Source organism: Mus caroli, chromosome 16 (assembly GCF_900094665.2).
Source record: "Mus caroli chromosome 16, CAROLI_EIJ_v1.1, whole genome shotgun sequence".
NCBI classification, from domain to species: Eukaryota; Metazoa; Chordata; class Mammalia; order Rodentia; family Muridae; genus Mus; species Mus caroli.
The window spans coordinates 32,830,229-32,851,627 of record NC_034585.1 but is presented as its reverse complement, the minus strand read 5'-3'; the positions used below and the strand labels follow the sequence as shown (position 1 = coordinate 32,851,627).

The window sequence follows — 21,399 nt, the reverse complement described above, 5'->3', positions numbered from 1 at the left end:
AATAAGGAATATGATAAAGTAAATTCATTTAATCATTATAAAAGGTCAATAAAGTCAAGTGTATGAAGCAAAACCTGACCTATCTATAAAAGAGAAAATGCTAACAGTGTCCTTCTCTATACCACAGACAAGACAAATGTTCAGAAGAGAGTAAAGATACAGCTAACAGTGTCCCTCTCTACACCATAGACAAGATAAATGTACAGAAGTCAGTAAGGATGTAGGACACTTGATCTCCAGCCTGACTTCAAGGAGACTTATGAGGTACTCCACCCGACAAGAGAATGTGTAATTTCCAAGTTGACATGGGACGTTTATCAATATTCACCATACTTGGGGCTATGGAATAAACTTACACATATTTAAAAGGACTGAAATAATGCTAAAGTTTTCTGACCACAGTGGAGTCAAATCAGAAATCACTGACAAAAAGATGGTTAGAAAAAAAAATACCAAATATAACCAAATTTTATACTTTAAAAAATAATCAACAAGTGAAAGAGTGAACCACAAAATAAGTCAGCAAATATTTGAGCCGAATGAAGGTGACACTGGGAACTGTACCCTGAGACACAACTTCGAGAGCTCGTAAGTCCTAATACCTTGAAAGAACAGTGTGGTGCTGATAGAATTGACTTAATTTTTTTTTTTTACTTATTATATATAAGTACACTAGAGCTGTCTTAAGACACACCAGAAGAGGGCATCAGATCCCATTACAGATGGTTGTGAGTCACCATGTGGTTGCTGGGATTTGAACTCAGGACCTCTGGGAGAGCAGTCAGTGCTCTTAATTGCTGAGTGACATCTCTTCAGCCCCAGAAGTGACTTCTTAGATGATGATGTGCATCAAGCCCACTGGAGCACAACATTCAGAAGTGCTCTGCAATTCAGTAGTCCAACTTTTCCAAACGGTTAATGAACAGCATTAGGTAAGACCCATTCTGAGTAAGCTGGGCTGGGGAGTTTATTGTAGGCATACAAAGAGTTTTTTCACTGTGGACGCAGTCGATACTGCAACTAATGAACCTCTAAGAAAATAGCTGCTATCAAGTTTGCTGTGATTTTAAAGATTTCATAATAATCTGAAAAGATTGTCAAATCCTTCTTTTCTCAGATTGTCTTCATCTTTTAACAGACCAACAAATTACAACCACTATGCTGGAGTAGCAGATAGGAGAATCAGACTGTCTTCTATAGTCAGGCAGTGTAAGTATGTAAACCAGTCCACTCTTGATTTCAAGGTATACTATCTTAAAATACCATGTTAGTAACATACAACAGGCTTATTATGCTATCTATTTTTTGTTTTAGTTTTTGGTTTCTTGATGGTGTCATATGTAGCCCAAAGATTGGATGTGGCTGAAGCTACACATCTGATCTCCTGATTGGTGCTTATCAATTATCTCAGGCCAATATAAAAAGCTTGCAGTAGTAACAAGCGTGACTTAGTAACTAAGATAATGGTATTTCTAAAAGTAAGACAAGAACTTAGGTGACTCTGATGAACGAAGAGCTGGTACCCAGAAAACCGATAGATGAGCTATAACACTTTAATATGAATAGTCTTACAGCTTGACTGTTCAACACCAGAACTTCCACAATGCGAACTGACAAACTAATTTGACTAAAAAAAAAAAAGACTGATTTTATAAAGGGCTCACACAGAACTCCAGCTTATTACCATACCCAATGGCCTGGTTGTATGCGTGCAAGTGGCAGCTATGCCTGGGATGAAAAAAACACCTTGACCACATCTGCTGGGATCATCCAAGAGAGCACGCGCTTGCCTCAGAATGGCCAGGAGAGCTTCATCTAACTTGAACAGATGCCTTCTGAGAAAAGCTTTACACAGCCTCTTGTGTCTTAGGTTTTTTAAAACAGAAGTAACTATTAAGTCATAGTGTTATTGTGAGGATTTTAAATGTAAGGCACTTAGACAGGAACCAGGGACCTGTGACCACTTGGTAAATGCTATTATTGCACAAGATATTACTGAAATATGGTGGGAGAAGGTGAAAGTTCAATCTACTGAGTGGTGAGTGGATGGGGAAGACAAGAGTATCTAAAAGCTAATTTGAAATCTATGTGTTCCAGGGTTAAAGATCCATAACGTGACCTAAAATTGTAAGATCAAGAAAACCACTTAAAGATGCTTATGTGGGCAATGGGCTATGCACAGACAGCCTGGTCTCCAGTCCAGCTGAGGTCTTGAACTCCTGTGGTAACCAATGGGTGGTAATTTCTGTCTACATGGGACAGAAGGCATTCAATCATGTCTCCTGGACCCCTAGCTCCTGTTGAAATTACCGCCCCCAGACCCCCTCACAAGAGAGGTATGTGGCTAGCAGTCATGTAGACAATGTCCCAAGCTTTTGGCATGCTGGCTAGACTCCTCCCCACAGGTACCTAGCAACAGCAAGATAGCAGCCTACTATAAGAGGGGCTGCTTGGCCCCTCCTAGCTCTCTTTAAGCCTTCTTACTCTCTAGTCTTTCTTCTCTTTCTCTTCCCCCTTCTCTCCTTGTGGCCATGGCCAGCCTCCCCCTCTCTCTTTCTACCTTCTCTCCTTTCTCTCTGCCTTTTTACAATAAAGCTCTAAAACCATAGACTGTCTCTGACCATCAAGGCCCGCTGTGCTTGAATAATGGGATGGCTTTCTCTCTTTTTTTTTTTTTTAAGATTTATTTATTTTATTTATATGAGTACACTGTAGATGTCTTCAGAGGGCTTCGGATCCCATTACAGGTGGTTGTGAGACACCATGTGGTTGCTGGGGATTGAACTCAGGACCTCTGGAAGAGCAGTCAGTGCTCTTGACCGCTGAGCCATCTCTCCAGCCCTAGGCTTTCTCTTAATGAGCTGTGTCTAACCTCCTGCCAGGAGGCCTTCCTATGTAGCAGCCATGGACTCTCACCTGCGTGGGAACCACCCAGTGCCCCCTCTCCCTCTGCCCTCTTCCCTTATCTCCCGAGCTGAATGCTGCTCCAGGGCCCCTATTCTGTTCTCAGCTCCTATGTGGGAGACTGAGAACCTAGTACCTGGTTCTGCCCCTTATCCACCACTCGCCACGTGGGTTCAGTGGCCAAACACAGCCAGATGCCCACCCTGGCCGTGTGGAAAGCATCTGGCAGTCCTCCTGCGTCCACCTACCCAGAGCACAGGAACTCTAGCGGGTTGCAGGCACTCTCATATTCCCCTCTTGCCCTACACCCACGTCCCCGCAGTTATGTATGGTGTACTTACAGAATATTTTCAAAATCGACATGTTTATTTCATGGCCGTAAGGATAAAGAGGCTCTGCATACATACAATGGTGCAGTCAGAATCCCACAATCGGGATGTGGAGATGAGGACGGTGAGTTAATACATAAAAAATCACAAAACATTTGTAGTTATAGTAACTATGTGAATACCTTGATTCAATAAGAGAAGGAAAAACACAGGTTGAGCAGGAACAGTGTGACAACCGAAGAGCATCACACATCACACCCAGGAGAAGGGTCCAGAGCAGGGGTAGACATGGGTGGGGCGGGCAGGGGAGCAGAGGGTTTGAGGCAGGGAGGAGCTGGACTAAAAGGGAAATACTTCGTTCCACAGATGACAATCATGGGTGATAGACTCCAGCGCTCCCGGTCCAGGCAGACATGTGACCAAGCTCCCTCGGGCCACTCCCTCTTGTCACATCCACACTTAGGCAGAACCGAAACCAGAGCAGGGCTCTGCCAAATCACTCCCCCAAACCAACTCAAGTCTGAGGTAGAATATACTCAAGAGAAGACAAGACATGGTAGCCTGCAAACCCTGACGTCAGCCATGTCCGAGAACTTCCATAACCTTCCTTCCACAGGATTCCCACACGTCAGCAGGGCTTCAGACAACTCTACCACGAGTCCAGATTTCTCTGCCCCAGACCATAAACCACCCCAGGAAACCACACACAGCCTGAGTAGAGGGAGACTGAGGCAGAGGCAGTCTGGTCAATGTCTCCAGCTGGAGCGGCTTCCATGATGACCTGCATCGCTGACAACATGCATTTCCTTGTAGGCCCGAGGGACAGGAAGTCCCACTTGCAGTCTACCCTTCTGGCACAACCCAAACTTCGCAGACAATGTTTAATGGCAGAAGTGGTGAGCACAAAAACACTGCCACTCACCTGTACAAGCCAAATGTCAGCCTCTGGAACAGGCCTTTGGCTTCAGTGGGTAAACCCGTCAGGACTCACATGAGTACTTACAGGAGAAACAGGCAGTTACGAGAGAAGGGACCAGCAAAATTCTAATTTAGGATGACTCTCAGAATTAAATTCTTACCAAAGCTAAAAGAAATGTGCGACTCACCTGGAAAACATCTGTCTTGTCCTCAAACAGAGTGACAAAATACTTATAGTCAGCGTAAGCCCAGAATTTGGAATGATCATAATCTTTGAATGGTCCAGAGATACTAGACTGGTCACAGTTCCAGGTCAAAAACTCCTCGAGTGTCGCATCCACATAACTACATTCGGTTTCATACTGGGGAACTGTAATGTAAGAGAACACACCTTAAGATGTTTAGTAAGTCTGTCTCGAAAAACAAAACAAAACAAAACAAACAAACAAAAAGTTTAGTAAGTATACTCTCTAAATACTTACTTTAAAAGGTAAATCTGACCAAGATATCATTTATCAATATTTAAACATTAATTTTGTACTTGTTCACACAACAATTTACATCATTCACAATAAAACCAAAAGAATGGATGTGTTCTTAAGGTTAAGGACTACCTCCGAGTTCCAGCGTGGCATGAAAGCTAAGGGAGAAGGATCTTAGGTTTGAGGCTATGCAGTGAACACAGGGGTGCAGGGAGACAGGAGAAAGAGAAGGAAGAGACAGGAAGAAAGGAGAGAGGGACTCGGAAGGAGGAGGAGGGAGAAAGGGTAAAAGACAACTTCATTATAGTATAATCCAGTTCTTTACTCAGGGAGCCTGTGTCCACTCCTAATAATGCTCAGACATTATCTGCTTCTCTAGGTCTCACTGGCTCATGAGTGAGCGTTCTCCTTACGACTGTGACAGCTCACCTTTACTGTTGACTTGACTGAATTTAGAGTCACCTAGAGGACACACCTCTAGGCATGCTGTGGAAACATAATCAGAGATGTTTAACCTAGAGAGAAGACTCTCTCTCAACATGAAAGGCATGAACAGCCAGAGTGGTAAGAAGTGAGGGAGGGAGGGAGGGAGGGAGGGAGAGAGAGAGGGAAAGAGGGAAGGAGGAAGGAAGGACAGATGGACAAACAAGGTGCCAGGATTCACCTCCGAGCTGCAGTGATAAACAGCATCCACTAATCCAAGGCAAAGAGAAATCCTTCCTCCCTTAAGAGGCTTCTTGCTGGGTGTCTGGTCAGAGCAATGAGAAAAGTAACTAATAGAGTGACATGTGTGGGCGCTACTGCCTGGACACTGGGAGCATGTGTTTATTATAGCTTTGTGTGAGACAGGGGCGCTGTATTGCTAAGGGCCAGCTTGGCTTGGAGACGGGTTCTGAGAGAAGGGGTGTTTGAAAGCAGCTGAACAAGCGACTGGCCTATGTTCTGCTTGAGACAGCTTTCCAGACGGCCCTCTATGTACAGCTTTCTCTGGTGATCTCCAGACAGCTCTGTTCAAGATAGTCTTTTTTTTTTTTTTAAATTTTAAAAACTTTCTAAATCACTCATCTTTTGCAAGTCAAAAGCCCAGTCTTTTTTTTATATAACAATGCAGTCAATACCCCAGGTTCCCTTTTGATTATCCCATGAAACAGCATCCCAGAACCCAGCCCCTCAATTTTTAGAAGGAGACAGCAAACACAAGCATAAACAATAAGATATCTTAGAGGGGCCCCACCCTGACATTACCATTCTTACCAGGTTCACCTGGGCCTGGACCTAAACTCCCTTTGTCCCAGGCTGACCGTGAACTTAGGAATCTGCCCATCTTTGTATCTCCTGACAAGCTGGCTCATTGTGCAGTTGTCTCTGTTCCTTTACATCTATAAAGTTCCTTATACAATTCACATTGCATCCTTATGTTTTGCATAGTTGAGAAATTATGTATTTTTGAACTCATGTTTTCAATGTTCTTTCCCACAGCCTTAAGGGCTGTCCTGAAGGTCACGGTGTTTACCATTTTGCTGAGACACAGACACACCCTCACCTCCCAGACTCAAGTTGTCTCTGATTATCATGGAGTCATTACCCTTGGCAGAGAAGACATCCCTTGAAGGAGGAACATGAGAACATGTATGCTATTTTACAGACAAGCCTTAGGCCCACAGTAACCATCAACACTCTCGGAGGCCAACGCCCTGCTGGCTCTGTTCCAGGGGTGGGAACCACGTCTTTCCATTCCTACCATGGCCATGCTGGACTGAGCACTGCATGTTGCCCCGGCTGGCCTGGGACTCTCTATGCAGACCAGTTAGGCCTCAAACTTATAAAGACACACCAGCCTCAGCCTTTAGACTAAAGGTCTGCATACCACAACACCCAGGTGTGCTTGCGTTTCTTACTGAAGAAGCACCATACTGAAGAACACACTGAAGCACCATGCTTTAAACAAGGAAAGTATCATGAGAGAGAGTGCATCTCTGAAGTCCTCACTGTCCCAAATAAGGTAAGCAGAGTGGGTGGGGGGTGAGGAAGCAAGAACACAGATCTGCATCTCTGGGGTCCTTGCTATTTTAAATAAGGAAAGCATCACTGAAGAGAGTCTGAATTATTGGAGTCTTCAGGAATTTTTAAGTGTAAAGTGATCCTATGCTCAAAGAGCTTGAGAGTAAAAAGAAAATTTAAATTAAAAAACTTAAGGCAGGGCCGGGCAGTGGTGGTACACACCTTTAATCCCAGCACTTGGGAGGCAGAGGCAGGTGGATTTCTGAGTTCGAGGCCAGCCTGGTCTACAAAGTGAGTTCCAGGACAGCCAGGNGGTCTACAAAGTGAGTTCCAGGACAGCCAGGGCTATACAGAGAGACCCTGTCTCAAAAAACCAAAAAAAAAAAAAAAAAAAAAAAAAAAAAAAAACCCAAAACCCAAAAAACTAAAATTTAAGGCAATAAGTGACTTTTGAAAAATATCCTCTTTGCACTGCATGTTTACAAACAGAGCTCCTTAGAAACACTAGCTGGACATTGTTAATTTAGTGTCTGTTCATTTATTCATGAACTCAGTTGGCGCAGGATCATTTACTAAGCACATAATTTGTGATTAGCATGGTGCTTAGGCTTGTAGGAACACAGAAGAAAAAGATAATGGTCTTGAGCTCACAATGTAACTCAGTAAGGCCCATGATGCTTGTAGAACCTCAAGAGGTTGAGGTGACAGGACAGTGCAAGACCCTGTGCGATGGCTTGAATATGGAATGTCCCCCACAAGTGAATGCGTTTGAATCCTTGGTCCTCAGCTGGAGAATCCTTGGTCCTCTGCTCCTGAAAGCAGCAGAAAGCAAAGCAGGGCACGGTGGCAGGAGGCTGCTGTGGTGGCCTAGGGAGTGGCACTACAAGGAGGTGTGGCCTTGTTGGAAGAACTGTGTCACTGGGGACGAGCTTCAGGGTTCGGGTGTTCAAGCCAGGCCCAATGTCACTCTCTTTTTGCTGCCTGCTGATCTGGATGCAGAACTCTTACTTCCTTTTTAAGGACCATGTCTGCCTGCATGTCACCATGATTCATACCATGACAATAATGGGCTGAACCTTGGAAACTGCACGTCAGCCCTAATTATATGTTGTCCTTTATAAGAGTTGCTGTGGTCATGGTGTCTCTCTACAACAGAAGAAACCCTAACTAAGACAGTCGTGAGGCCTGTTGGACGTGAGGTCTAGTGGGCAGACAAAGGGCTAAGAGGACAAGGCTAGGAGATTACAGTTCTAGTCTGTGTTGGCTACTTTATGATTCGCTCATGAATAACAAGCACGTGACAAATGCCTACCACCACAGACCAAGCCAATCCAGCTGCCATGCTCCTCCCACAATAATGCACTCTACCCCTCCCTCCTGCTTTTTTTTTTTTTTTTTTTTTTTGAGACAGGGTCTCTCTGCATAGCCCTGGCTGTCCTGGAACTCACTCTGTAGACCAGGCTAGCCTTGAACTCAGAGACTGCCTGTCTTTGCTTCCTGGGTACTGGGATTAAATTCGGTGTCATCTCACCCACCTACGCTTTAAATCAGGAGCCAAAATAAAGTTCTGCTCCCTTAAGCTCTATGCAGTACTTGATCATAGAAATGTGAAGGTGACCAGTACATCCGATCTCAAAAACAAAAACGAAATAACTCCACTTGAGACAAAGAGGAAGCTTTCTCCTCTTCCTGACAGAGACCTCGCAGACCTGTCGTCACAGCTAATGGCTACCCAGTAAGCTTTGGGGGAAGACAAGGATCTGTGTGCTTGTCTGATGCCTGGGAGTCAAAGCAAGACTAAATGAACGGAAATCTTCTGAAAGCTGCGGGGTTTTAATAATCACAGGGAAATTAATATTTAGGAAATGGAACCATTGCACTCCTTTGCAAAGCATACAGCCCTTTTAGGAGGGGAGGGCACACAGGGCCCGACACACCGCACATGCTCAGTAAATGTTAGGCACTATTATTAGTCCCTCTTATTCGTCCCAGTATCGACTTGGAACCTTTTCAAAATTGGAGCAGTCAGCAGAGGGATATTCGAGCTCTTCCTTCAACAGCATCTATCCTTCCCATCCTCCCTCACTCAGCAGAACAACCCAATCATCTTTCCCCTCCTCCCTCGACCATTAGGGTTATCCAATCATCTTTCTCCCTTACCTTACAGAGAGATGGAACAGAAAGAAGCAGTATACTGACAAGCAGAAGTATGTCATCTAATCCACCTACTTGGTCGATTTGTCACGTGACTTTCTGAAGTAGGAAAACTTCAGCAGGCCACATTGACCTAACCGACAAAAATCTATAAACTTAAAACCATTCCAATTTTGAGAACTTCAGTGAAGCACTTAGGAACAGTGCCTGGCGAGCAGTAAGCCACAGATACAAGCTCTTCACTCCACTGGCATCCTCAGGAATTCACCGCGAAACTAAGAGTAAATAGATTTTGACAAAAATGTATGGAGCAGGAGGACTTCAAGATGCTGGGAATGGGAGCCACTTCTGATCCTTAGTGTACCAGTCTTCCCTTCACGGAACTCAGTGCAACCAACTGACTGAATGCTAAAGCCCCTGACTGAGCGTCTAGCCCTGTGGGGAAGGAACAGGTCAGGTCGGTCAGTGTTGGCATTCACCACCAGCAAACCTGCATTGCAGTCTTCAAACTCTGGCCTCATTAGAGGCCTGCATTTCCTGTCACAGCAAATTCTGCACGCAAAAATGAAAATCTAAAATGTGAAATTTCCATTTGAGAATTGCTGCTGTGGAGGGGGGGCGGGGGCGGGGGATGATCACGGGTGGAATGAACAGGAATGACAGATCTTTTCATTTACAGGATGATTTCAAAATAGAGTCCTTCACTGTGTCGGAGTAGCAGCAACACAAAGCGGTGCTCTGATTCCACTGGTGACAGGCCCCTCGGGTGGTTCAATGGCTTCCTGCTTCGCTTATGCAGTGGGATTACTGCTTCCTAACTCTGTCACTCCGTTCTTTTATTTAGTGATGAAGCAGGCAGGGTAGCTCTGTCTTTCAACCACTAACTGCCAAGTATTGGGCCAGAAGCAGCAACACTAGCCCAAGATTTCACATTGAAGTACACACAGTGAGCTTGCTTTTAAACCTGAAGCAGGACAGGGACGCAGACGCACATAGCTGCACATAGCTGCCTGCTGGGGCAGAGAGCTGTCACTGAGCATTCACGCTGGCAAACGGATTCGATGAAAATGGGTCTAACAACCTACGTGTTACTACTCACTACCTGTGTCCTAAAGTAGACTCAGGGTGGCATTATGCTTTTGTTTTTGGAGGCAGAGTCTCACTGTGTAGAACAGGCTGGCCTCAAACTTAAGAGATCTGGCTACCTCTGCCTCCCAAATACTGGGAGTAAAGGCATATAGTACCATGTCTAGCTTTTTAAAAAGTTGTAAAACCAGGCTGTAACTATAGGTCATCATATTGTATTAAATATTTTAAAAGGCTAAGAGAAAGAATTCTGAAGGTTTCGCCACAAAGAACTGAAATAAATTTCAGAGATAAATATGCTCAACTAACTTTAACATTGGCATTGTCTAAATATATTGAACATGGTACTCCATTAACATGCAAAACTTTTATGGTTTCTGGGGCTGGAGAGATGGCTCAGTGGTTAAGAGCACTGACTGCTCTTCAAGAGGTCCCGAGTTCAATTCCCAGCAACCACATGGTGGCTCACAATCATCTGTAGTGGGATCTGATGCCCTCTTCTGGTGTGTCTGAAGACAGCTATAGAATATTCACATACATAAAGAAATAAATCTTAAAAATCTTTTATTATGTTTTCTGTGTATTAGTTAAAATAATGCCAATTACTTTTAAAGGTCAGTTATTAATGACTATTTCAAGCATCCGCCCAAAAATTCTATACAAGACAGATATAAGAAATATACTTGGGCTGGTGAGATGGCTCAGAGGGTAAGAACACTGACTACTCTTCCAAAGGTCCCGAGTTCAAATCCCAACAACCACATGGTGGCTCACAACCACCTTTAATGAGATCTGATGCCCTCTTCTGATGCGTCTAAAGTCAGCTACAGTGTACTTAGATATAATAATAAATAAATCTTTGGGCCTGAGCAAGGGGGCTGGTCGGAGTGAGCAAAGGTCCTAAAAATTCAATTCCCAACAACTACATGAAGGCTCACAACCATCTATACAGCTACAGTGTACTCACATACATAAAATAAATAAATAAATCTTTAAAAAGAGAAATATACTCAATACAAAAGAAACAAATTTTTTTCTGTTTACAAATGTATGTACCTGACTTTCTATAAGACTTACCGGAGCAGCCGAGCTAGCAACCAACCAACAACCACCTACACCACAAGAGTGGACACAGAGAATAAGTAAATGGCTTTTATCTATCTACAAATTAATAACACATGAGGCTATGGAGCAAGACCCTGTTTGACCCATTATGTATACTGAATACATATGGCAAAAGTATTTTCTTTATACTAGCAGTAATGAAAGATAACTACAAATCTTTTTTACTGACAGACTCAGTAAGATAACGCTTTTGCATAGAGAGAGATAGTTTTCAATAATGTAAACTTCTTTCCAAACTTAATTTGTAGGAGTTAATGGATTTTCATCTAAAATCTCAGCCAAGGAGAGTCCAGGATCATCCAGAAGGTAACGGCGCTTACCCTGCACACACAAGGACCCGAGCTAAGATCTCTAAGACCACACAACGCCATGCCTGGCTGCACACGCCCACACCCTGATCCCTAGGAGGCAGAGATGGGCAGATCCTGGGAACTTCCTGTTCAGTAGGAAGACCTACATCCATGCATGAGGTAGAGTGGCAGGACTCAGCATTCTGTTCTGGTCTCCACATGTACATACGGCTCACAGAGAAGCATGCTCACGTGCAGGCAGTACCCAGACAGACAGACGAGCATGCATGCACACGCACGTGCACACACACACACACCCTTCTTATCGACCGTCCTACCTACCTTAAACTCACAGAGATCCTCCTGCCTCGGCCTCTCGAGTAGTGGGATTAAAGATGTGCACCACCACTACCTAGCCTTTTATTTTTTTGAGACAGGGTCTTTCTGTGTAGCTCTGGATGTCCTGGAACTCACTATGTAAACCAGGCTGGCTGAATTCACAGAGATCCTCTGGCTCATGCCAGAAGGGTCTCTTTAAAGTGAGCGCTCTGTGTAACTATAAAGGCCTTTTAGATGAATAAAATCCAAAGATACTGAGGAAGAGTAACAGAAGATCAGAGCGGACGAGTGGTTGGCAGAAGCTGGGGCGAGGAGGCGGGATGGACTGACTGGCAAAGAGTAGTTGTGGGAATTACGTTGCAGTGAGATAGGAGATGGTCTGGTGTCCTAACACACAACAGAAAAACAATGTAACCACGTATTTCAAAAGAAATATTTTGATACTTCAATTATAAAGAAATGGTCAATATTCTGATTGATATGTAATGTATACATATTCAGAAATATCATATGCTACAAAAAATATATATAACTTATATCAGCATGTCTGTAATCCCTGTGGAGGCTGAGGCAGGAGGATTACCTCCAATTTAAGGCAAGCTTGGGAGGGCTATACAGTGGTGCAGTGAGCTTTAGAGTGAGACACCATGGTGGGAGGCAAACAACAACAGCAACAACAAAAACAATAGCAACAGCAACAGCACAGCAGCAGCAGCAGCAATAACAGCAACTGTTGGGAGCCATTAAGACAACACAATTGTCCTGATCTCTGAATTGGGCCTCCCCCCCCACCCAGAAGAAAAGGGGGTCAAAAGCGGGTTGTTCTGAGAACAACCACAGGATGTTCCAGCCCTAAGTCAGCGCCAGATGTCCTGACCACACCCTGATACCGCCAAGTTCCTGCTTCCCCAAGTAACTGCCTAAAGAATGTGCAATTCTATTGCCCCACCCCTCCCGCTGATAAGTACCTGTACTTCCCCTTTTGCTTGTGCAATTCTATTGCCCCACCCCTCCTGCTGAAAGGCACTTCCCCTTTTGCTTGTGCATTTAAACCTTGGGCCTGGCTAATACATTGGAACCTTGATGCCATTTGGTTCTTAGGAGAAGGTCCCCTCGAGATCCTCGAATAACTGGACCTGATGGACAGGTCAAGCAACAACAGCCCCAAGCACACAGGAAGTGAGTAGCTGGGCTGTCTGAGCTATAGTTTCAAACACTCAAATGTGTATCAGTGCTAAGATGGTGCTTTCAAAATCATTTCACTAGCCCTAAAGGCACAACCCTCAAAACTGATGGGAGAAGCCACAAGGACACACGGGGACACACTAAAGGACGCTGCCAAAGCCAGCGCAGTTTAAGATGGCCGTCGTGTAACTGAGGCTGGAGCTATACTTGCCAACTGTGCTGAAAAACTACAGCAAATGCCACCAAAGTATCAGCGTGGTCTATTTTAAGAGGAGAAATGTCTAAAATGAAACAAATGAGAATAAATGTTTGTAGAGCACTAGCTGATTTGATTATAAAAAAGCGTGTCTAGTCAAATAGATGCAAACAATAAATGGGGAAACATTCATCTTATAAAGAATTGTCTTGAAAAGTAAATAAAACACACAGGGCAGTGGTGGTACACATCTTTAGTCCTAGCATTCAGGGTGCAGAGGTAGACAGATCTCTGTGAGTTCAAGGCCAGCCTGGTTCCAGGACAGCAAGGGCTACAGAGAGAAACCCTGTTTCAAAAAAAAAAAAAAAAAAAAAAAAAAAAAAAAAAAAAAAAAAAAAACAAAAAAAAAAAGTAAATAAAACAAAAGCAAACCCCCAAANAAAAAAAAAAAAAAAAAAAAAAAAAAAAGCAATAACAACAAAACAAACCAAAAAAGTAAATAAAACAAAAGCAAACCCCCAAAGCTCTGAAACAAAGGACAAATATCAGGAAAAAGCGGAAATTACTATTAAATACAAACTTACATTCAGCATCCTTTTACCTACCAGATTTTCTAAAAGAGAAACTTGTGTGTGGTTTTGAAAGACACAGACACGTAGAGACCATCTGCAAATCTACTCCCTACTGCCTGTGCGTCAAAAGCCTTTCACTTTGTCACTTTACGGATGTAAGACCGTGACCAGATGCTGAACCCAGGATGAGATGAGGCCCTTGTCCTTACAGCAGGAAGACCTTAGAGGGAGGAGATGTCAATCAGGAATGGCCTGGGATAAGTGTTGTAACTCTGACTGACGTGTTGAGTGAAGTGACCCAGAAGGGTGACACGGCCTAGGAGACAGAGCAGCAGGTGGTTGTCACAAGACCCCAGAGTGACTCAGGTCTCTGGTGAGTGCTGCTGATAATTCAAACACCATTGGACCTGACGACCTCCTTCTAGGAATCTACTCTAGAAAGATAATAATAGGTAACACTTGGGCAAGCTTATATGTTTGAAGCCCCACCCCATGCAGTGCCGACTGAACACTCGAGTGGAAAGCATCTACCCACAGCCTCAACCCATCTGAACACAGCAAACAGGAACATCTTAAAGAAAGTATGATATCGCCACTAAGGAGCCATTTAAAACTCACGTTTAATGTCATAGGATGTTCCTCCAAATATGCTGAGAGAAAAATAAAGTGGCCTGTGAAAGTCAATACAACTTTAATTTTTAAACACAACCTGTTAACTACAAACAGATGCTCTGTGGTTACGAGCACTCTGTCCTTCCAGACGACCTGGGTATGATTCCCAGCATTCAAATGGCAGCTCACAAGGGGATCTGATGCTGTTCCCTTCTGGCTCCCATGGGCATCAGACACACACGTAGCAAAGACATACACAAAGGCAAAATACCCATATGGAAATCAATCAATTAATCAATCAATGAAAGTTCAAGGCTAACCAGTGCTATACATTTGCCAGACACAGTGGTATACAACTTTAACTACAGAATTCAAAAGGCAGAAGCAGGCAGATCTCTGTGAGTTCAAGGCCAGTGTGTTCTACAGAGTGAACTCTAGGACAGCCATAGCTACACAGTGACACCTGTCTCAAAAAAAATCATATATGTGTGTGTGTGTGTGTATGTAAATGATTTGTATGTTAAGTGATAATACTTCCTATGTCGGCACTATTCTAAATGCTTTGTGCACATGATTTGTAGCACTAGCTGGCTTAGAACTCACTCTATAGACCAGGCTGGCCTTAAACTCAGAAATCTACCTTCTAAATGTTGGGAGTAAAGGAATGCAATACTATACATGATAAAATCATTTAGTTTCAAAAATATTTCTAACATACAGAAAAGTTAATTGGCCCACCTAAGATCACACAGCAAGTCAAAATTTGAACAGCTCTTTAAAGCACAATCCTATGCTCATGATTTTTTCAAAAATTACAGTGTGTGTGTATGTGCATGTGTGGACACATGCAATTTTAATCTCTAGGATATATAAAGAGCTTTTTCAAATCAACTATTAAAGCCTCCATTAGAAATAAAATGGAGCAAAAAATATAAACACACATTGCTACTGGCTAGCACAACTACAAAAAGACACCAGATCTCCTTAAGTCACAGAACAAGGCCAATCAGAACCACAATGGAGTATTTCCTCACACACACCATCATGGCTACAACTGAGGAAAGAGGGGGAGGCAAGAGGCGGGGAAGTGTTGGCAAGGAGGTGGGCACGGAATGCAGTTCCATGCAGGTTAGGAAGCATGGCAGTGTGTGTCTCCTGCTAGCTCTACATATTCCTGAGGAAGGAAAACAGCTCTCCTCCAAATCCGCACTGAAATGGGTAGCCATTTCTTGCAACCTACTTTTAACAAGGGTTCAACCTCTCTTCTAGCCCTCCACCCAGCAGACGTAGTGGAAGAGAGAAGTTATTAGGATATGGGAGAAGTGGACCTGTTTAACAATACTTTTGGGGAGCATGCTTGATCTTCTTGGGCAGCAGTTCAGTCCCCATAGCAAACACCAAATAGGACTCAGCAGCTGCAGACCAGTCCTCTAGGCAGGCAGACCGCAGGAAGTTGTAGTTCAAGCCTGAAGAAACCGCCAGGCTCACCAACCAGCCTGAGGCAAGGCTGCAGAAGCAGCAACCTGCCACAGGAGTGAGTTTCTCTCAATGGCAGCATTACCACAAGTTGAGCTCGACAATGCTATGTAAAGCGAACCAATACATGCGTGTCTTTATTGAAGAACAGTGAGGTGGAACAAACCACACCAAAGCTCAGTGCTCGTCTCCCACTGTCTGTGGGGTCATAGTTATACTCCTTCATCAAACGTCCTTTCACATGTCTGCTATATCAAACCCCCCTGTGACCTGTGTCTGCTTCAGGGAAACAGTCTTTCGTGTGTTTGCGTAACAAGACATCCTTTCACCTGTGTGCCCCAGCAAACCATCATCTGACATAAATAACTTCCCACTTCACAAATGTCCATGGGAGCAATAGCCTAATAGTAACAAAATGCAGAGAAACCCCTGCATTGCCATCTACTGATGAGCAATCAGGACACACATATTCATACATACAGACTATTACTTAGTAATAAAGATGAACGAAGCTCTGATACACACCAGCAGAGAAACCCTTATCTGAAATGCCTGGGACCAGAAGTGGTATGCTTTTAAAATTTCGTATTTTTCTGGATTTTGGAATACTTGCATATATAGAAGAAGTAATTTTATGGACAGAACCGGAGGCTACTATGAAATTCATTTCTACTTCATATCTTCCTTTGAGCAAAATCGGCAAAAGACGGTCTTATTATACAATTTTAGGCTTAAAGGTTATACATTCTGCCTTATGAGATCAGATATGAAGTTTTCTAGTGGTAGCATCGTACTGGTGCTTAAAACTCTCAAAGGCATTTCAGATTAGACATGTTCAATTTATACTCCTCTCTGGATAAGCCTTGAAAACAGGCAATGTGAAAGAAACCAGATGCAGGGGCTGGCTCTCCTGTGACTCCAATATGACATCCAGAATGGATAGACTTAGACAGACGGAAGGAGGCTGGTGTTGCCGAGGCACTGGCCTTCCTTATGGGAGAATGACACATTCTGAAATTAGAAAGTGAGCTGTACAGCCTGTGAAAACGTTAACCACTGTTTTGATTAGATACTTCCAAATGGCTAAATGCTACATTCTATGCTGTGAGAATTTTCTTTCAATTGTTAAATATGCTACCCTTACTAAAACCTCAGAGTGGTTTCTCCGGACTGCAGAGAGGCTTTTTTGTAAAAACTCCATTTAGACTTAAGTATTAACTTGCAAAAGTCAAACTACCGTGACTCTTCTGCGCAAACAGCCCTACCGCCCTTAGGGAGGCGGGAAGCAGACTAAGCAGGAGACTTCAGGTAAGTGACTCTCCACAAACGAACACTAGTCACCAGCAGTGCTCGGGTGTCTGCAGTCTAAGCAGGGTGTGAAGACTCCACAATTTGTATTTCTCTTCAAGTCAGTAATAGACACTTCAGTGGCAGATTTGTTTCACAAACTCAAAAAGGAAAACATATAACCTGGTTTTAAGCATTTCATTTAACAATACCTAAACAATCAAGTCTGCAATTAGAACGAGACGCCAAGCTACAGTAATTCTGCCCTGCCTGTCTCCAGAGTCCAAAACGGCTCTAGACACGGAAAGCCAACTGCAGGCTGTATCCTACAAGGTCAAGAGAGAGAAAGGAGCTTGGAGCTGCTGAAAGGGAAAATGGGAAAGGTCGGAGCTCCTTGAGGCTATTACTAGGTCTGCACATTACTGTTCTGCAATGCACGGAGTTTCTCCAGGAGCAGGTTACTCATTCAGAAATGCCAGGCAGAGAGAGAGCAGAGCACAGCGATGCACGGCTTTAGATTAGAAGCATACCTTATCCCTCTTTAATAATGACAATATTTTAGAGATAATGATAATCACTTAACAGGGCAAAAATGTCAAAGTGTTCTGGGAAAGTAAGGCAAACAAAGCCTTTTAAAAATCATCTAGCCTGGCATGGTGGCGCACGCCTTTAAATACCAGCACTTGGGAGGCAGAGGCAGGCAGATTTCTGAGTTCGAGGCCAGCCTGGTCTACAGAGTGAGTTCCAGGACAACCAGGGCTACACAGAGAAACCCTGTCTCGAAAAACTAAAAAATGAAAAAAATAAATAAAATCATCTAATAATACTAAGAAAGCAAAAGCAACAAAAAATAAAATAAAAACAAGCCCAGCGCAGCCTGTGCCCCAGCTATAAGTGATGGCAGCAGGAAATGGAGATCAGCCCAGGCAACACTAGGAGGCCGAGTGGGTTTGTTTGTTTTCACAGGTGGGGACACAGTTCACTGTTGCCTCGCTTGCACAGAAACACATACATGTGTTTCATACCTATGCAGTACAATAAAGGCCAGGAAGACCATAAAGTAAAAGATAAGATTATAAGCAAGACTAAGTGTCATAAATAGCCTGGGGCCAGACATGTAGGCCTGTGCGCCTGATGAATCACAAGTGAAGGGACCACCACGTGGCACTCTTAGGAGTGTCACACTGAAGTTCTGCAGTGTTATGGTCCTGCTGTTCCTCAGTGGAAAGGGGCACAAGCAGTAGCTCATTAACATATATATTGTCTACCATGCTCAATCAGCCATAACAATGTCTAGCAACGTGTTGAATACGTGAGTTAGCAGATTTGCATTTTGGGTAAGGTGTTTAAACCCATTGTTTGAACAAGGGGGAAAAAAAACCCTTGTATGGGGTCAAACTATTTCCCCACACTTTCTTGTAAAGTTTCCTATCTGTACAGTAAGTGGTCAAAGAGGATTACACATAAAGGACTGCTTCGAGATGGGGTGAGCACTGCTGATCATGGGATGCTATGGAGGAGGGGTTGCCATGGCAATTACCTGTGCCTGTGCCTCTCAGGCCCATTCGGAACCGTATCTGCTTGCCCTCCAAGACCTTAGAAAGGTGTTTCGCAGTCCAGTGTCTTGATGGCCAATCGAAAACCATGTTACAGAAGATTGCAGGCTGCTGTAAAGACATTATAATCTCTTTCGCTTTCTCTGGCGTAAAAGGTTTGACAGGTTCACCTGGGGAAAGAGAAGCACAGAGCATCAGACAACAATGGACAGATAAGTGTGTCATTATGTCCTATAGAATGCCGAGAGAATGGCTGATGCTGTTGCTGTTCTGGCAAATCTTAGATAAATATTTGGCCTCAAAGGCCTGAATTTTTTTTTTTTTTTGAGACAGGGCCTCATGCCACACAGTTCAGGTTGGCCTGGAATTTATGGTGTACTTCAGGCTGGCTTGGAACTCATGGAGATCCCCTGCCTCAGCCTTGTAAATACTTGGGTTGCAGGTGGGAGGCGCCACACCTGCTAACATAATTCAAGTGATTTTTTTTCATATTAAAATTTAAGGCTGGTAAATATTTATACTTTTTAATGCTAATAATAAAGTTTTAATTTAAAAAAACTTTCTAACTCCTATAATTTAAAATAGTGAAATTTTTGGAACATAACACTTATGTAGTCAATCAAGAAGGTAGACATTGATTTTTACTCGTTTCAAAAATAAAAGACACAACTGGGACTGTAATCCCAGCATTTGGGAGCTGGCCAGCCTGGGCCGCACATTAAGCTCCAGGCTAGTCTGAGTTACATATCAAGAGTCTATAAAAGCGATAAAACAGAGATCCATGCTCACCCTTGGTTTCAATGCACTTGTGAACAGTTAGGAGATGCCAAACTATGATGTTCTGAGTGCTCAGATTTCAGAGTCTGAGTGGTAGATATAGCCCAACTACAACAGTGCCTGATTCACATTTCATTCTATTTATCCCCCACCCCCAAACATATGGTAGCACGATTATAATCCTAGCACTCTAGAAGAAGAAGCAAGTTCAAGGCCATTCTTGGGTACATAGAGTATTTGAAGCCAGCCTGGGCTATGTGAGACTTTATCTCAAAATTAAAGAAATTTAACTTTGGAAAGAACAGTGTACTACTGCTTCATTTATTCTATCTTCCCTCTCCATCTGTCTGTCTGCCAGTCAGTCAGCCAGCCAGTTATTCTGGCAATCTGTCTATCTTAGTTAGGGTTACTATTGCTGGGTTAATTTGGCTTACACTTTTACAGCACTGTCCATCACTGAAGGAAGTCAGGACAGGAACTCAAACTGGGCAATGGAAGGATGCTGCTTACTGGCTTGCTCATTATGGCTTACTTAGCCTGCTTCCTTATATAACCCGGGACCACCAGTCAAGGGATGGCACCACACACAATGGGCTGGGCCCTCTTCCATCAATCACTAATTAAGAAATGGCTTACAGCTGAGCTGGATCTTAGGGAGGTATGTTTCTCAATTTAGGTTTCCTTCTATCAGATAAGCTTAGTATGTGTGTCAAGTTGACATAGACTAGCCAGCACACTATCTACTTATCATCCTCTCTGTCTCTCTCTCTCCCTCCCTCCCTCCCTATCTACCTTCCTAGGTCTATCTCTTTCCCTCTCTCCTTTCATCTCTCTGTCTTGCTCCTTCCCAGGGCCTTTTACATGTGGATAATCATTCTACCAAAGAGCTACTGTTCTAGCAGGGGAATTTCTAGTGAAAGACATACTAGTATGGGAAGTTAGAAAGCTTTCCACATTGACTCTGATACTCAGACATCTACCTATGATTCTCAAAATTTTTCATGAAGAATCTCAATTCCTTTGTCACCCAACCTTCCAGGTTAATAAAAAGAGGACTTAGGAAGGGCTCACAGAACTTGGGTAATGTGTGTCTGTCCCAATGTAAGGCTCTCGGTATTCCTTTTCTTTTTCTTTTTTTTTTTTTTCTTTTTTTTTTTTTTTAAGACAGGGTCTCTCTACATAGTCCTCAGTCCTGGACTAAGGTCACAGAGATCCTCTTGTAAGGCTCATTTTTAAAGAAAAAGCAAACTGTGCCCACACCCTGAAATCTGTCTCTAAGCCCTTGGTGATGTGAACAGGCTCACAGCCCTCAGCAGGTGCACCTAAGAACCTTCTTGACCTTTGCACGGGATGAGATCCATGCGGGTGTTTGGAGGAATGGTGGGCAAGCTGGGTGGGACCAGAAATACATTTCTGTCTTTCTTCAGTTGGCTATTTCTGTTTTGTTTTCATTTCTTTTTGTTGATAACTTTACACACACGTGTTCTGAACATGTGAACTCCCATTTTTATGCCTGCACAGGAAACCCTTTAACCACTGAGCTATCTCCCCAGCCCCATCTTGTACAAACTTCAGCAGGCTAGTTTCAGTCTTGCAGGTCAGTCTGAAAAGTGTCCCTCCTGAATAAAGATAGTTCCTTTCCAGCTGCAACATCAGGTCTCAGTCAAAGTCTCTTCTAAATGGTATTTTGGTGACCAGTGACACGAGCGGTCAACACTATGAGCAGATGAAACATGGGGTTTAGCTCTAAGGCATCCAGTCACAGCTGAGGCCAGGTGACTAGAGAGTGGCTCTGAGGTTGTAAGTCTTCAAGCCCCCCAATGCCATAAGCCCTCAACTCAGCCTGCAGCTTAAAGGAGGCTGCAGTGTTCTAGTGAGTTGCCCAGGAGCTGTGAGCCCCTACTTCTCAAGGTCTACAGCACAAATCTCGGGCTTTGGAAGCGCAGATCAGTAGGCTCTGAGGATTTCAGAGCCTAGATCGACATGACGCTACATTCAAAAGCTCGGCCCACAGCCTCTAGAATCTAGGCCGGCCAAGACTAAGGGGGTACTGCATTCAGCTCCTTGCCTACTTATGATTTTCTCTGACTAGAGCAAAAGGTCCCTCACG

At 43.7% G+C, this 21,399-nt stretch overlaps 1 protein-coding gene across 1 annotated transcript in view; it reads right to left on the bottom strand.

Moving 5' to 3' along the window:
• Nucleotides 1-21,399, bottom strand: part of Hspbap1 (HSPB1 associated protein 1) — a 57,326-nt gene that overhangs the window by 23,541 nt on the left and 12,386 nt on the right. Inside the window, exons 2-3 of the mRNA XM_021185006.1 lie at nucleotides 18,497-18,682; nucleotides 4,340-4,521 (exon numbers count right to left, since the gene is read on the bottom strand). Of these exons, the coding sequence (XP_021040665.1) occupies nucleotides 4,340-4,521; nucleotides 18,497-18,682 (368 nt within the window). The remainder of the gene's footprint in view (nucleotides 1-4,339; nucleotides 4,522-18,496; nucleotides 18,683-21,399) is intronic.